Below are 16,969 nucleotides of genomic sequence, written 5' to 3'. Positions count from 1 at the left end.
CCAAAAGACCACACATCAAATTTATATATATATATTTATATGTATATGTGTCTCTGTATATTTTACACAGACACACAGACACACATACACACACACAGAGACACACACACACATATATATATGTATATATGCACACATACACACTGCAGGGCTCTACTCTTGGCCTAGTTCCATCTACCATTCTATTTTTTTTTTTCTTCTCAATAAAAAATAGAATGCTTATCAGATCTGAGGGTTATGTGAAACTAACTGGGAAAGTCTGTCATTGGATGACAGAAATAGGATCCCAAAAGATCTAGATGTCCTAGAATCCCAGATGGACTGAGGTTAATAGCTTAATTTTTTTTCTTCTATACCTCAAAAATTTATCATCTCATAGGTCTGAATGGTCCTTCTACCAATTACAGCCCCTCTCTAACTTATTCGGCTGGTCTTCATGTACTATTATGGCTGAAATATTCTTTATACTGAGGCCAAGCTGGTGCCAGTTTCATACTCTAACACCTCTTCAGCCTGGTAGGAGAATCTGCCAGAACTTTGCCAGGAGGTTCTTGGCTAATCCATTCTAGTCAAATTAGCATTTATGAGGGCTGGCTATGTGCTAAGTCCTAGAGATACAAAGATAAAATGAAAAACAGTTGTGGCTTTCAAGAAGCTTACATTCAACTCAGGACACAACATATAAACAGACAAATATAAGTGATTATTTGAGAAGTGAGAAAATTAACAGCTAGGAGGATCATGAAAGCCTCCCATAGGATTTGAAACTTAATGAATAGAGATTCTAAAGGATGGAAACAAGGGAAAAATGCATTCCAGGCATGCAAAATAGCCTGTGCAAAAGCCTAGAGACAGGAAATGGGAGAGCACATCTAGGAAGCAGCAAATACTCCAGATTGAGTGGAACATAGAATATATGCAAGGAGACTAATGTAAAATAATATTGGAAAGGCAGATTGTAACCAAGTAGCGGAGAGCCTTAAATGGCAAGTTATGGTGTTTGTATTTTATCCAAGAGACTAAACACTAAAGTGTTTAACTGTTTTACCCTCTTTCTTTCTTCTCTTTCTATTTTGTTTTTTCTTGTAAGAATAGTTCCTGAAGTATGTGGGGAAGTAGGGGAAGGGAAGATAGGTTGGAAAGTAAAAGTAATTTCAAAACGAGATATTTCAAAAAAAATTCAATGGTAAGAATAAAAGGATTACTGTGGAGCAGTAAAGGCCTACTGGAGATTAAATAAATACATTTCTAATGGATCCAATAAGAATGACTAGGTAATTTTCTCTATAGTATTCAGTAGCTTGTGTGAAGGCATATAAAAGGTGCATAGGGAGTATGGGATTTGGTAAAGCATGCATGACAATAAGACAAGACTACAAGGAATTCAAGAATAGAGGACCAAGGATAGGGTAATAAATAATTGGTTAAGTAGCAGAGCCAAGATGGCAGAGTAAAAGCAGGGACTTGATTGAGCTCTCCCCCATACCCCTCCAAATACCTGTAAAAAAAATGACCCTTAACAAATTCTAGAGCAGCAAAACCCACAAAATGACAGATTGAAACAGATTTCCAGTCTAAGACAATCTGGAAGGTTGACAGGAAAGGTCTATTGCACTGGGCTAGGAGAGAAGCACAGCCCAGTGCAAAACATGCCAGCATAGACAGGGCCCCAGCAAACCCAGAATGGGCCTCAGGGGACTGAATCACTGGTAGCAGGGACTGAATCACTGGTAGCTGTGATACTTCTCAACCCATAAATGCAAAACACAACTTAGAAGGTCATTAGGAAAGGTGTGTGGGACTTGGATGACAGAAGAGCATGGTCCAGTCCCAGTCCTGGAGCAGCAGTGGTAGCTCTAGCACTGACTGCTTCTGGAACTCTCAACCCACAGATGGTGAGGGATTGAACAACTCATCAAAAGATGATTGCAGGGATCTCTTTGTTGGCACTGAGACAGGATTCTCTTGCTTTACCCATGCTTGGATCTGAATCACAGTCCTGAGACAAGGAGGAGTACTGGCATAGAAGAGATTGTGGCGGCAGTGGAGAAGGAATCCTCCTCACAGTTCCAAGGCAGAAAAAAATTCTTGTGGTCATTCATGGACCAGAGCACAGGCCAAGAGAGGAGTAAACACTTCTCCTTCAATCATAACACTTTGGAAGAACTGAAAATGTATATATCTCTAGAAGTATCTCTGAAAACAGCTGCACAAAACCTCTGAAGCTTGGGACAGTACACCCTCCACACTGGAAGCAGAGTCCTACCTTAACAAGAGTTAAAAAGTCAAGTAATTGGCTGGGGAAATGAGCAAACAGCAGAAAAAAAACTCATATTATAAAAATCTTACTTTAGTGACAAAGAACTTCAAAACATGAACTTCAGAAGAAGACAACAAAGTCAAAGCTCCTGCATCCAAAGCTTCCAAGAAAAATATGAATTGGTCTAAGGTTATGGAAGAGGTCAAAAAGGATTTTGAAAATCAAATAAGAGAAGTAGAAGAAAAATTAGAAAGATAAATGAGAGTGATGCAAGAAAATCATAAAAAAATGAGTCAACACCAGGCTAAAGGAGATCCAAAAAAATACTGAAACAAGTAACACCTTACAAATAGACTAACCCAGATTAGGCAAAAGAGGTCCAAAAAGCCAATGAGGAGAATGCATAATTAGTCAAATGGAAAAGGAGGTCCAAAAGCTCACTGAAGAAAATAATTCCTTAAAAATTAGAATGGAGCAAATGAAAATGAATGACTTTGGGAAATCAAGAAATTATAGAATAAAACCAAAAGAATGCAAAAATAGAAGACAATGTGAAATGTCTCTTGGGGAAAAAAAAAAGTGACCTGGAAAATAAATCCAGGAGAAATAATTTAAAAATTATTGGGCTTCCTGAAAGCCATGATCACAAAAAAGAGCCTAGATATCATCTTTCAAGAAATTTTCAATGGAAAACTGCTCTGATATTCTTTTTTTTAAGGGGTCAACAATCTTATTAAATTACATATACCAACAGAGAAAATACAAGCAGAGGAATAAAGACCAACAGATAGGCCTTTTAACTATCTGACCATAAGCAATACATACATCACAGATCAATAGACATATCCACCTGTCTGATCATATTACATACATACATACCTACTAGGGAGAAAAGCACCAATATCTGGGTTTTCAAAGTGTGTGTATGAGGGGTGGCTCCCTAACAGCTACCCAGAGTCTCATCTGGCACGTAAACCTTCTTCCAAGCCCTCAAAGCAAAACCTCATCTCACAGTACATATACACTTTCAGAGTCTGAGTGCATCATGATCCTCCTGACCCAGTGCCTCATTGAAATTAACAAAAACCTTCTCTTAATGGGCTTCAGGTGATGCCCGATTAATGGGCAGGGAAGATCTTTAATGAACATTATACTACCTTATTTTATCTTTTTATCTCTAATGTTGAGAACATTTAATAAATATTTGTTGAATGAAAGAATGAAAAAAATATAAAGATTTGGTCCCAGCTCTCAAGGGCTTGTAACCTAGTGGGAACTTCAGTGAAGTCTCCATATTGGGTCTTTGTCATTGTGGCTGAGCTGACAACTTGATCCAGTATCTAAGTTGAGTCTTCTGTGAGGTGCCCACCTGGCAAATTTGCTAACCCTAATATGGTAAATTTATTAACTCCAATATGCCCTGATATTCTAGAGCCAAAGGGAAAAATAGAAATTGTAAAAATCCACCAATCTCCTCTGGAAAGAGATCCTGTAAGGAAAACTCCTAGGAATATTTTAGCCAAATTCAAGAGTTCCCAGGTCAAGGAGAAAATATTACAAGCAGTCATAAAGAAACAATTCAATCATTGTGGAAACACAATCAGGATAACCCGAGATCTAACAGCTTTTACGCTAAGGTATTAGAGGGCTTGGAATATGATCTTCCAGAGGTCAGAGGAGCTAGGATTAAAACCAAGAATCACTTACCATGCAAAACTGATTATAAGCCTTCAGGAGAAAAGTAAACATTCAATAAAATAGAGGACTTTCAAGTATCCTTGATGAAAAGACCAGAGGGAAATAGAAAATTTGACTTTCAAATACAAGACTCAAGAGAAGCTTGAAAAAGTCAACAGGAAAGGGAAATCATAAGGGACTTATTAAAGGTGAACTATTTACATTCCTACAGGGAAAGATGATAGTTGTAACTCATGAGACCTTTCTTAATATTAGGGCACTTGGAGGGAATGTGTATATATATATATATATATATATATATATATATATATATACATATATATATATATATATACACACACACACACACACATATGTATGTATATGTATATATGCATGTATATATGTAAATATATACACACATGCATGCACACACAGAGGGCACAGGGTGTGTTGAATATGATGGGATGATATCTAAAAAATAAAATTAAGAGAGTAATGTACTGGGAAAAGGAGAAAGAGAGAGAGGTAGAATGGGATAAATTATTTCACATAAAAGAGGCAAGAAAAAACTTTTACAGTGAAGGGGAAGAGGAGGGAGGTGAGAAGAAATCAGTGAATCTTACTTTCATCGTATTTGGCTTAAGGAGGGAATAACATACACACTCAACTGGGTGTGGAAATCTATCTTACCCTACAGGAAAGTAGGGGGAAGGGGATAAGAGAGGGGAGAATGATAAAAGGGAGGGCAGGTGGGGGAGGGAATAATCAAAAGCAAGCACTTTTGAGGAGAGACAGGGTCAAAGGAGAGAGTAGAATAAATGTGGGTGAGATAGGATGGAGGGAAATACAGTTAGTCTTTCAAAAAATGACTATCATGGGAGTGTTTTGCATGACTACATATGTATAACCTATATCAAATTGCTTACCTTCTCAATGAGGATGGGTGGGGAGGAAGCAAGGGAGAGAATTTGGAACTTAAAGTTTTAAAAACAAATGTTAAAAATTGTTTTTACATATAACCGAGAAATAAGATATACAGGCAATGGGGTACAGAAATCTATCTTACCCTACAGGAAAATAGAAGGGAAGGGGATAAGAGAAGAGGGCATGATAGAATGGAGGGAAAATTGGGGCAAGGAGTAGTCAGAATGAACACCATCTTGGAATGAGGGGAGGAGAGAGATAGGGAGAAAATCTGGAACTCAAAATCTTGTGGAAGTGAATGTTGAAAACTAAAACTAAATTAATAAAAATAAATAACTAGTTAATGATTGAATCAATACTTTCAAATGAGATCCTAATAGGCATGATATATTGTGAGAGGATGGAAGGGTAGAATAATGGGAGGTCACAATAGATTTAGGAGAAGAAAAACGAGGGGAAATGGAAAGATAGTAGATTTTGGTGTAATCAAAGAATTTTAATCTTTGGTGTATGTGATTAAGATGGAATAAACTTGAAGGTCATGGGAATTGAGAAGGTTAATGAACTATGAAGCAAGGATGTTTGACAAGACATTAATACAAGTATTAAAATTCATGAATATAAGGGCTGGGGTTGGGTGGAAAGAAGATTAGAAATCAGATACTAGACTCTGAGAAAGGAGAGAGATTGGCTGTGGGGCTTATAGAAGACAGCAACCAGGACTGGGATAGAGTAACATAGACATATGGAATGACCTCAAAAGAGGATGCTGATGAATGGCAGCAGGAGAGCCTTCTGGGATTGGCAAAAAGGAGCAAGGAGAATTAATTTCTACCTTTCTTCTCACCCAGAATTTCAGAGGTAGTGGGGGAAGTGTCAAGGGTCCAGTGTCTATAGAGGATGGGGCCAGTTCTCTTTCAGTTATCAAGGGAAGATAAAAGATCAATAAATATTGGTAATTAGACTTATTGGGGCCTGACTAAAATTTACATTTAAGACCAGCTCCTTTATCTTATACTAAAATGGTGGCGGATGATGCTGAAGAACCATGTTGAAAAGATTCTTTGAATATAGAGTCATATGTTGGACCTGATTCCAGTAGCCCTACTTCTAGCTGAGGTCCTCATGATAAGAAACCTGATGTCCTAGGCTCTGGGTTTCAAGAAGGTAAGAGACCTAGTATCTGATGTGGTCGATGTCTTTGGTTCTGGATAAGATCCAATTTATCAAAAGTCTATCCTCCCCATCCCAGTTCAGTCATCATGGAAAACAGTAGTATTTTTGCATTGAAGCAAGGCTCAACATCAGGAGGCCTCTAAACTCAAACTCTGAACAGGGATGGTAGTGGGGCATACCTACCTTGGCTGCCATGATAGTGGCTGGAGAAGTAGTCATCCTCATATTCCTTGTTATGGTGTTTACTCCCTGGGACCCTGGAGATGTTTTTACCTCTGTTTTCTAGCTTCTGACCTCATTATTCAATGAAAACTGTTCTTTCCAAAGTTACCAGTGATCTCTAAATGATCAAATCTAAAATCTTCATGTTTCTTCAGCATAAAGGTGTAAGAGTAGGTGGTGTCAGTTGCCAGGACAATGCTGGGCAAGGTGACCAATGTATTTTGTCACTTGTTTTCAGAAAATAAATGAGGGGATCACCAAGGCTGAGACCTACCTCCTGGAAAATGCTCCAGATGTCCAGAGCACTTTTACTTTGGCCATCAGTTCTTATGCCTTGGCCCTTGGGATTCCATCTCACCCTGGTTTTCGTGCTATCTTTTCAAAGCTGAAGAGAGAAGCTTTTGTTAAAGGTATGGCAATTAATTTCTCCATTCCATAATTAGTTATTGATTATTTCCTATGTTTGAAACCTTTTACTAGGCACTGAGAAGAATACAGTGGCAGAGTAAGGACGGTAATGGTTGGAAGTCAAGAGACCTGGGTTCTGGTTCTGCAACTCACTAGTTACATCACCTTGAACAAGTCACTTAACCCCTCTGAGACTTATTGTCCTTCTTCTGGGAGATAACAGTCACAGCCTAAGGTCCCCAAAAGCTTGTCATAGACTAAGTTCAATCTTGATTATTCACCCTGATGGATCAGTATCTCTCTTGGCTTATTATCTCCCATCTGGAGTTATTATAGGGAAATGTCTAATATACTCATATTAGAGCTCATGGCTAGGCTTCCCCAGATAGAGAAAAAAAGAGACTCTCAGTTTCTACAAGAAGCCAAATTGAGAGTGGAATAGCCTTTATTTCACTCCACCAAAAATTCAGAAGATAAAAAAACTTTAGTAGACATCATAAACATATATAGAAAGCACATGAAGCCCTCAATAGCCTATGAGCTCTCCCTTGAAGCAATCTGAACTTGGATTTGCTATCGGAACATTCCTGCAAGTCCATTTTCCCACCGAGTCCCATACAACTCCTTCCCCACAAAACCTATAGAGCTACCCTGTTGTTAGGATCTCCCCCAGAAGGCAAATATACATTGGGGACAGCTGAACAAACAATTCCCTTCCCACCGAACTAGCATTGTCCTTGTAACTTATTGACTTTAGGCAGAATACTGTGCAGGAACTACGCAGATTCTTGTCTTCTAAATATGTAATCCAACTGCCTAACTCCCAAACTTGGGGCTACCTGTGAGGCAATTCCCCCAAAGTGGTACTACTCAGATACTTCCTTTTCTGGCTAGAAGGCTAGATTCCAGGATGCTGCTGCCTAGGGCATTTAAAATCTCCTTTTCTCTCCACAAGAGGTGTGAGTTCAACACATGCCTCTGTTTGCCATATGCTCCTGCTTCAAGTCACCATCAACTGTTCCCGGAGTCTGAGGGATCTTCACAGTGCCATGGGTTCTTCTCCCCATCCCATCCCCCAAATGCTGCTCTTTTAATGTCTGTCTTCTTAAAGTACAAGTACAAGAAAGAGGGAGTTGGTTTCCCAGCTTGTTTTTATGGGCCACAGATAGGAATAGCTGCTCTGATAAGAACCTGTTCCTCTGAGTCTCAGTCAGACAATCAGCAAGAGTTCCTTATGTCCTATCAGCAAGTAAGTACCCATGGATCACTCCCGAAGATGTGAAACCTCTCAGATGCTCTCAGACAAAGGTAGACCCAGTGACCTCATCAAGTCAAATCAGGTCAAATTAATCAATCTTATTGATCAAATTTGATCATCAAATAGATGATCAAATATTATCTATTTTCCAAAGTTGTCCCAAAGTAATTCATAAATTATCATAAAATGTGCAACATCATTATTGTGAAAATAGTAAAAATGCATAGATCCCTATCCTCCCTCATAAAGGTTACACTCTAATGTATAGATGAAATATATCACCCATAAAATTTTAATGGAAAGAAGGCAGTGTACAATAATTGCATCCATACTTTGGTTTTGTTAATTTCTGCTTCTTGGCTCCAACTCACACTAGGCCAATAAGCTCCCTTGTTTGGTCCTTGGAACAATCTCTGCTTGTTCAAATGCTTCCACTAGATAGAAACTCTGCTGCTACTGACATTCCAGTACTGCTGAGACCCAGGGCTTTCCTGGGACTTACATGGACACAAGAGATTCCCCTACCTCTCCAGGGACTTAAGTCTGCTCTCTCTGTGTACACAACAGGTTCTTAACCTTCTTGGGGTCATGGACCTTTTATCAGTCTGGTAAAGCCTATGAATCCTTTCTTCGAATATTTTTAAGTACATAAGATTACAAAAGATGGTATTATAATATTTTATTGAATTAATATATTATAATTTATTTAACCACTCCTCTATCAATGTTTCATTTGTGCGTTCACGTGCGCGCGCGCGCGTGTGTGTGTGTGTGTGTGTAATTAGTGGGATCATAGGATAACAGATTTAGAACTAAGGGGAATCCTAGAGGTCATCTGGTCCAACCCCCTGAAAACTGCAACATAAATGATAAACGACTTGCCCAAGGTCACAAAGTAGTAAGTAGAAAGTCAGGATTTGAATCCAGGCCTTAGATGAGTAATACAGTTACTAAGTAGCATTTAGAAAAGGGGGAGCTCAAAGGAATTTATATTCTATATGTTTTCAGCAAATTTACCTATCATTCTTTTTTTTTAGGCAATCCACCCACTTATCGTTTTTGGAAAAATGATTTTAAAAATAAAGATAGCACTGTTCCCAGTGTTGCTACAGCCCAGATGGTAGAAACCACTGCATATGCTTTACTTTGCAGCATACTTTTGAATGACTTAAATTATGCCAACCCCATTATCAAATGGTTGTCTGAAGAACAAAGATATGGAGGCGGGTTTTTTTCCACCCAGGTAATATTTCTTAATGCTGTTTGCTCATCCCTTATGTATTTTCATGGTCCCCTGTATACCTTGTATATTTCTTTCCCATCTCTTTGCTCCCACCAGTTCCACTAGAAACATAAAAAATATATCATTTCAATTAACCTTTAGATAACGGGATTTTAAACTCAGTAAGAGACCTTACAAATCAAAAGTCCAATCTGCTCATTTTACAGATAAGGAAACTGAAGTCTAGTGAGGATTAGTGACTTTCCCAAGGTCACACAGGGGGTAGGGTAAGAGATCCAGTATTCAAATCCACCTCTTCTGACCAAGGTCTATGAAATTCCTTACAGTTAACTTGTGGATCAGAATTGGATCTCTGTGTGTAATTGCATTGAGCTTGGTCTTGGGGACATCACAATGACCATATTCTCTTTGACTCTTGTCCTATCCAGACTTTCTTCTAGGGATATCAGATGGCGCTCATCTAAATTTTCAAAATAATGGATGAAAGTGCCTTGATTTCTTTACGAGCCCTCAGATTAATAATTCAGCTCAATTAAACAAGCATTTATTAAGTGATTTCCATCTATACTCAGAATATATAAGCATATGTATATTTTACATATGTATGTTTTATATATATATATATTCATTACATACACATGGATATACTTGCATATGTTATCTCCTTCCTTAGGATGTAAGGTCCTTGAGGGCAGGAGCTGTTTCATGTTAGTCTTTCTATCTTTAGCACATGGCACACAGTAGCTGCTTGATAAATGTGTATTTTTTCTTCAATTGATTCTATATAAATAATACATTGAGCACCATGTATGTTTTGTTTAGCTTTTGTTGTCTATTATTCATTCATTTTATTCATGTCTCACTCTTCGTGACCCCGTTTAGGGCTTTCTTGGCAAAGATACTGGAGTGGCCTGCCAGTTCCTTCTCCAGCTCATTTTACAGATGAGGAAAGTGAGGCACACAGTGTTAAGTGACTTGACCACACAGATAGTAAGTGTGTGAGGCCAGATTTGAACTCAGGAAGATGTCTTCTGATCCCAGGCTTGGCACTCTATCCACTGCACCACCCAGCTGTCCCTTTGTTTAGTTAGACAGACATAAAATGCAAAACACTCACATCTGAGTCAATTAACAGTCAAGGCAACTCTCTTGCTCTGGTGGGCCTCCAGCTTCCCCAGGCACCTGCCTAGTGTTCCTTGCTTATGATATTACCCAAGGCTTAAATGTCCTTTTACAAGGGTAAAGCACCCAGGGTCACTAAAGAGCTAACCCTTTTCTTTCTGATGAAAATAATTTTCTCAGTGGTTCATTCAAATGTACTGAAACACTTCTAATACTACCCAGTTGCTTGCCTCCCTAAGCATGGGAAAACCCTCAATGTTGGTAGACCCCAAAGCAAACTTGCCTTCTGGAGAGCTCTACCTTTCTAAGGACCATCTACATAGTGATAGGATCATAGACTTAAAGCTGGGATGAACTAAAGTCCAACTCCCTCATTTTACATATGAGGAAACTGAGGCTCAAAGAAATCACATGGCTAGTAATACCTGAGGCAGAACTCAAATTCAGATGTTTTTACTCCAAGTCTAACACGCTGTCCACTATTCCATACTGTCTTTGAGTAGTCCACATCTCTCACAGCCCCATTGAAACAGCAAGGATCAAGGTTGTACCTCTACATCATAGCTGCTACTCCTTGACTCCAACTCTGAATTAGTCCCCAAACTCCTTTGTTTGGTCCCTAAATCCTTATGTCTGATCTCTAAACTCTTCTACTTGATGCAGGAGCTGCCATTCTAGTGTTGCTATTTGAGACCAAGATGTTTCCTGTATGTATGTAAAGGATTTCCCTCCATTGAGAAGGAGGGAGTATACTGATAAATGCTTAACAATTGGATCTTTGAAAAAATGTATGTAGGACACAACTTTATGTTTAATTTGCATCATTAAAATTTTCTCCATCACTTTCTTAAGTCTAGATAATCAAGAAAACAATAAATTAATCCTAGAATTGTAGTGTTTGCCCATTTCCAAGGCATGAATGATCACACTGAAAATTTAACAATCATCTCTGGGCTGAGCCAGTATGAGCTAACTCCAACACACCCCTCCTTCCCTCCAGGGACCCTAGACTGCTCTCTGAGAAAGTCAAAGATTTGTAACTTATTTTGTTTTATGTACTCCTTTTGTCAGCCTTTATGGACTGAATAACTTTATGGACCTCTTCTCAGAATAATGTATTTAAATGCAAAAAATAAAATACATAGAATTACAAAGGAAACCAATTACATTGAGATATAGTTGTCAAAATATTTTAAAAACAAAAACCAAGTTCATAGATCCTAGCTTCAGAGCCCCTAGTTCAGACCTTCTCTTCTCTATCCTCTATCTCTCCAGCAGCTCTCTAGGCCACTAGACATACCTTCTGTGTTTATATCTAACACTAACTGTCCTAATGCCACTGTCTGAAGACTAGGTTGGCTGGATTTCATCCCTCCCCAAGGATTCTTCATTACCCTTATGGTAGGTAGAGGTGTGAGGGCACTGTGTAAAGACTCAAGCCCTCACCAGTGGTGTCCCTACAAGTATAGGGTTGGTCCCCTGCACCCTGCTCCATTTAACCATTAACAAATTAGCTTTTACAAAGGAATTTACTTCAAAAGGTATAATCGTGAATGTACAAACTTACTTCACAATACATAAGAGGCATAACCTTCCCCCAGACACACACTTATACCACCTCAATCTCTGGGGAGAAAAAGGAGATGAGGTTCACAGCTTAGCTTAGGTCCCATGCAGTACAGTACCACTTCCAAGTCCAGAAGGCTCAAGATCCAGACATCCTTGTTTTTCAGGGCCTTCCTTTTGGTGTGATTGGTCAGTTGGTCAGAAAGCATTTATTACACACTTACTGTGTGCCAGGCACTGTTCTAAGCAAAAGACAGTCCTTGCCCTCAGGGAGCACGTAGTCTGATGGATTGTAGAGGTGTAGCACTGGATGAGGGTGACCAAGATTGTGAGCAGTCTGGAGATCACGCCTGACCTACAACGCTGCAGGAACTAGGAGTGATAGTCTGGAGAAAAAAACAGAGGGAGGAAGAAGGAATATGAAATTGTCTTCAAATATTTAGTGGGCTGTCAAGTGAAAGAGTATTAGACTTATTTTACTTGCCCTTAAAGGGAAAAGCAGGAAGCAATGATTGACTCCTGCAAAGAGGAAAAGAACAGCTAGCTAAAGGAAAAAAACTTCTCAGTAATGTGCATTGAATCTATTGTTTTGGAAAATATAACTTATTATGACTGTAGCCTAAGCATAGTTAAAATATTAATAACAACTAGTAATTATATGGTGCCTTTGGGGAAGCTAGGTGGTACAGTGGATAGAACATCACAAAGACTTCTCTACCTGAGTTCAAATCCAGCTTACTTACCAAACACTTACTAGCTGTGTGACCCTGGACAAGTCATTTAACTTTATTTGCCTTGGTGTCCTCATGTAAAAGGAGCTGGAGAAGGAAATGACAAACCACTCCAGTATCTTTGCCAAGAAAATCCCAAATGGGGTCACAAAGAGATGATCATGACTGAAGAAAAATACAACAAAAATATGGTACTTAAGGTTTTCAAAACACTTTACAAATATTAATTCATTTTACCTTACAATGACTCTTGGAGGTAGGTATTATAGTTAACCCCTTTTTACAGAAGAGAAAACTGAGGCAAACAGGAGCTAACTGATTTACCAGGGGTCACACAACTGGTAAGTGTCTGATGCTGGATTTGAATTCAGGTCTTCCTGGCTCCAAGTCTAGTTCTCCACAAACTGTGCCATCTAACTATTATTTTCCATTGGAACAAATGTCATATTAGATGAAAAGATGTTTTGTGGCTTATAAAGGGTTAAACAAATCTAAACAATTATTGCTATTGATTATCATATACATTTTCGCTAATTTTTCCCAGGATACAATTAATGCCATTGAGGCCCTGACTGAATATGCACTCCTGCTTGAGAAACTTCAGTTGAATATGGACATCAAGGTTTCTTACAAACACCAAGGTGACTTCCTCCGCTACAAAATGACAGAACAGAATTCCCTGAGGAGACCAGTAGAGGTAACTCAAAAAAAAGTGTTTAGAAATTAAATTTGAACTCCATAATGGCTTCTAAGTGGACTCTAAAAATGACATTAAAAAAGATTATAAATCTGGTATCATAGAATCTCAGAGTTAGAAAAAACATCAGAGACTTCATTTAATCCAAATCACACCTAAAGGAGACTCTCTACTATACAACATGCTTGGTTATTATTCATCAAGCTTTGGCTCAAAGATGTCAAAAAATGAAAAACTTTCCACCTCTGGATAACTCTAGGTGTATGTTATCTTTTCCATATATGAAACCCAAATCTGCTTCTCTGTAATTTATAGGCACTGCTCCTGGTAACCCTGGGACCAACCTGGTCTTTTTCCAGAGAGCAGTCTTTCATATATTTGAACATAGGTATCATGTCCTTCACTGTATCTCTCAGATCTAACCATTCTTAGTGGTTTTGATCAATTCAATCAATCTTCCAGTGGCATGATTTCAAAGCTCTGTAACCTTCACTTAGATGGCTGTCCTCTCTCCAGTATACCTGTTTCCTCCTTAAAATATAGTACTCAGAACTGAACACAATACTCCCCATGTGCTTTAACTAGGGCAGAGTAAGAATTCTGGACACTTATTATTATTCTGGACACTAAGCTTCTCAACGAGGACTGCAATCATATTAACTTTTTTGACTTCCATATCAAAATGTTGACTCATTTTTAATGAGTCCACAAAACTCACCTCCATCCCCACCCTATCCCCATGCCTCAACGATCTTTTTCACAACAACTGTCATTTAGCTTCCCCCAACTCTTTACTTGGGGAATTGACTTGTGGAATCCAGAAGACCTAGAAACTAGTACTTCTCCTGCCTCCACCCCCCTTTTTCTTCAATTGTGAAGGGAAAAAAAAGTTGGGCAGAGATAGAAGAGAGGTTTCAAAAAGTGTAGGGGGATTAAAAAAAAATTTACCATAGATTTATAGCTGGAAAGGGGCTCAGAGGACATCTACTCCAAACTCCTCATTTTACAGGAAAAAGTTAAATGACTTTCCCAGAGTCCCACACCTACTGAGTATCAGAGCCAGGATTTGAACTCAGTTGTCTTTGAGTCAAAGGGAAGCTATTTAGTCATTATATCATATTGCCTTTTACCCATTTTGGACTTTTATCCTGTTCCCCTGGTAATGGCAGTCACCTTAGGGCCACTGAACACCGTCATACTCTTACGGATTATGAAATCTCTACAAAACACCAAAAAAAAGTAAATAAATCTGTTTAAAAACGAAAAATTGTGATCATACACATCAATTTAGGTTATTCTCTCAAACAGAATGAGTTAACTACGTAGGAATGCCAACATACCCATAAGGAAGTATTTAGGTATCAGCACATTTTCATTTTTCTGGCATACTCAGCAAGCCAACCCCAAATAAATGTCAATACTTCAATACAAGCATAATCATCCTAAGTATTCCCTCCACCAGTGCACATATCCCCCATCTATGCCCTTTCCTCCTAGGTGAGTTTTATCCTTGTCTTTGCATAAATACTTCACAGAAGAGTCACAAATCAGACTTAAGGCCTTTCCCTGGCTCTTTGTAAGAGTCCATCAATATCATTGCTAACAATCTGTCATCCATCACCCTTACTTTGTGTCTGGCCAACCTCCTGTTCCAATCATATATGACCTCGGTGATATTGTATTATAACACTTTTTAATGTGGTAATTTGTTATAGCGAATTGCTTTTCCCACCACATTTTTAGGTTGTGCTTGGGCCACTGCCATTGTATTCCTTCTGAGGTGGGGATAGGATCTGAATCCAGAGCCATATTCAAGTACTGTCCTGGAAGCAAACAGTGCTTCCTGTTTGAGAAACAGTGTAGCTAAGTGCAGAGCTTCTAAGTGGTACGATGAATAGAGCGCTGGGCTTGAGGTCAGGAAGACTCTTCTTCCTGAGTTCAAATCCAGTCTCAGACACGTACTGGCTGTGTGACTCTGGACACCCTGTTTGCCTTGATTCCATATCTGTAAAATGAGCTGGAGAAGGAAACAGTAAACCACCCCAGTATCTTTGGCAAGAAAATCCCAAATGGCATCACGAAGAGTCAGACACGACTGAAACGACCAAGCAACAACCACAGTGTAGCTAAGTGCAAAGAGGCTCATCATCCAAGGGGGTCCATGAGGTGATGTTTTGGTAGTGGGGCCTCAGCAGCCTCTAAGGCAGATTTTTAATATGTTCCCTAAATGTTGCATTTATTTTCTATGTCAAATGATAAGAACCATGTTTCTTTACCTTTTCAGGTACCTTTGAATGACGACCTTGTAGTCAGCACTGGATTTAGTAAAGGCTTAGCCACTGTACATGTAAGTGAGTGCTTCTGGAAAATATCAGGGAGTTAAATGCTTGCTTCTGTCATTTCACACCCACCTCAATAAGGGAGTAATTCACCCAGGGAATTCTGTCTCTTCTGCCATGGAAACCTCCATCCATAGGGCTATATGATATATATATTAAGATATTATATATGATATAATATAAGGCATGCTGTTAATTCTGTTTAGAACTATAGTTGCTTCCTCTATAATTTTCCATTGAAAATTAATCATAACATATGGAGAATGGTATGTAGTCAAAGATTCTCTCCAAATTTTGAATATTTGTATAAATACATGGATCAGGTTTTTTAGATGTTTATTTATTTTTAGTTTTCAACATTCATTTCCACAAAATTTTGAGTTCCAAATTTTCTCCCTATCTCTCCCCTCACCCACCACGTAACACCTTACATTCTGATTACCCTTTCCCTCAATATGCTCTGCCTTCTATCACCCCCCTCCCTTCCCTTATCCCCATCTTCTCTCTTTTCTTGTAGGGCAAAATAGATTCCTATACCCCATTACCTGTATTTCTTATTTCCCAGTCGTATGCAAAAATGTTTCTCAACATTTGTTCCTAAAACTTTGAGTTCCAACTTCTTCCCTCCCCACCCATCCCCAATGAGAAGGCAAGCAATTCAATATAGACTATATATGTGCAGTTTGCAAATGACTTCCATAATGGTCATGTTGTGTAAGACTAACTATATTTCCCTCCATCATATCCTGCTCCCCATTTATACTATTCACTCTTTTGACCTTGTCCCTCCCCATAAGTGTTTACTTCTAATTACTCCCTTCTCCCATTTGCCCTCCCTTCTATCATCCCCCTCATCCCACTTGTCCCCTTCTCCCCTACTTTTCTGTAGTCTAAGATGGATTTTCATACCAAATTGAGTGTGCATGTTATTCCCTCCTGAAGCCAAATGTGAAGGGAGTAAGCTTCACTTTTTCCCTTTCACCTCCTCCCTTTTCTCCTCCATTGAAAAAACTTTTTCTTGCCTCTTTTATGAATGATAATTTGTCTCATTTCATTTCTCCCTTTCTCCTCCCAATATATTCCTCTCTCACCCCTTAATTTTATTTTTTTAGATATTATCCCTCTTATTCAACTCACCCTGTGCTCTCTGTCTATATATATATATGTATATATACATATATATGTATGTATATATATTTAAATATGTGTATACATACATGTATGTATGTATATACTTGGATCAGTTTTTGTACATTATTTTTTCAATGCTCTAGGTGGCCCTGGTTTCATATAAGATTTCATGAAATAGTGGAGAAAGTGCCAGATTTGGAGTTAGAGCACTA

General features: G+C 38.6%; 1 protein-coding gene across 1 annotated transcript in view; it reads left to right on the top strand.

The window, feature by feature from the left end:
• Nucleotides 1–16,969, top strand: part of C5 (complement C5) — a 131,622-nt gene that overhangs the window by 72,635 nt on the left and 42,018 nt on the right. The window contains exons 28-31 of the mRNA XM_072631781.1: nucleotides 6,501–6,672; nucleotides 8,966–9,171; nucleotides 13,135–13,287; nucleotides 15,572–15,634. Of these exons, the coding sequence (XP_072487882.1) occupies nucleotides 6,501–6,672; nucleotides 8,966–9,171; nucleotides 13,135–13,287; nucleotides 15,572–15,634 (594 nt within the window). The remainder of the gene's footprint in view (nucleotides 1–6,500; nucleotides 6,673–8,965; nucleotides 9,172–13,134; nucleotides 13,288–15,571; nucleotides 15,635–16,969) is intronic.

This window comes from Notamacropus eugenii, chromosome 1, assembly GCF_028372415.1.
Source record: "Notamacropus eugenii isolate mMacEug1 chromosome 1, mMacEug1.pri_v2, whole genome shotgun sequence".
Lineage (NCBI taxonomy): Eukaryota > Metazoa > Chordata > Mammalia > Diprotodontia > Macropodidae > Notamacropus > Notamacropus eugenii.
This window is presented reverse-complemented; position numbering and strand designations above follow the sequence as displayed.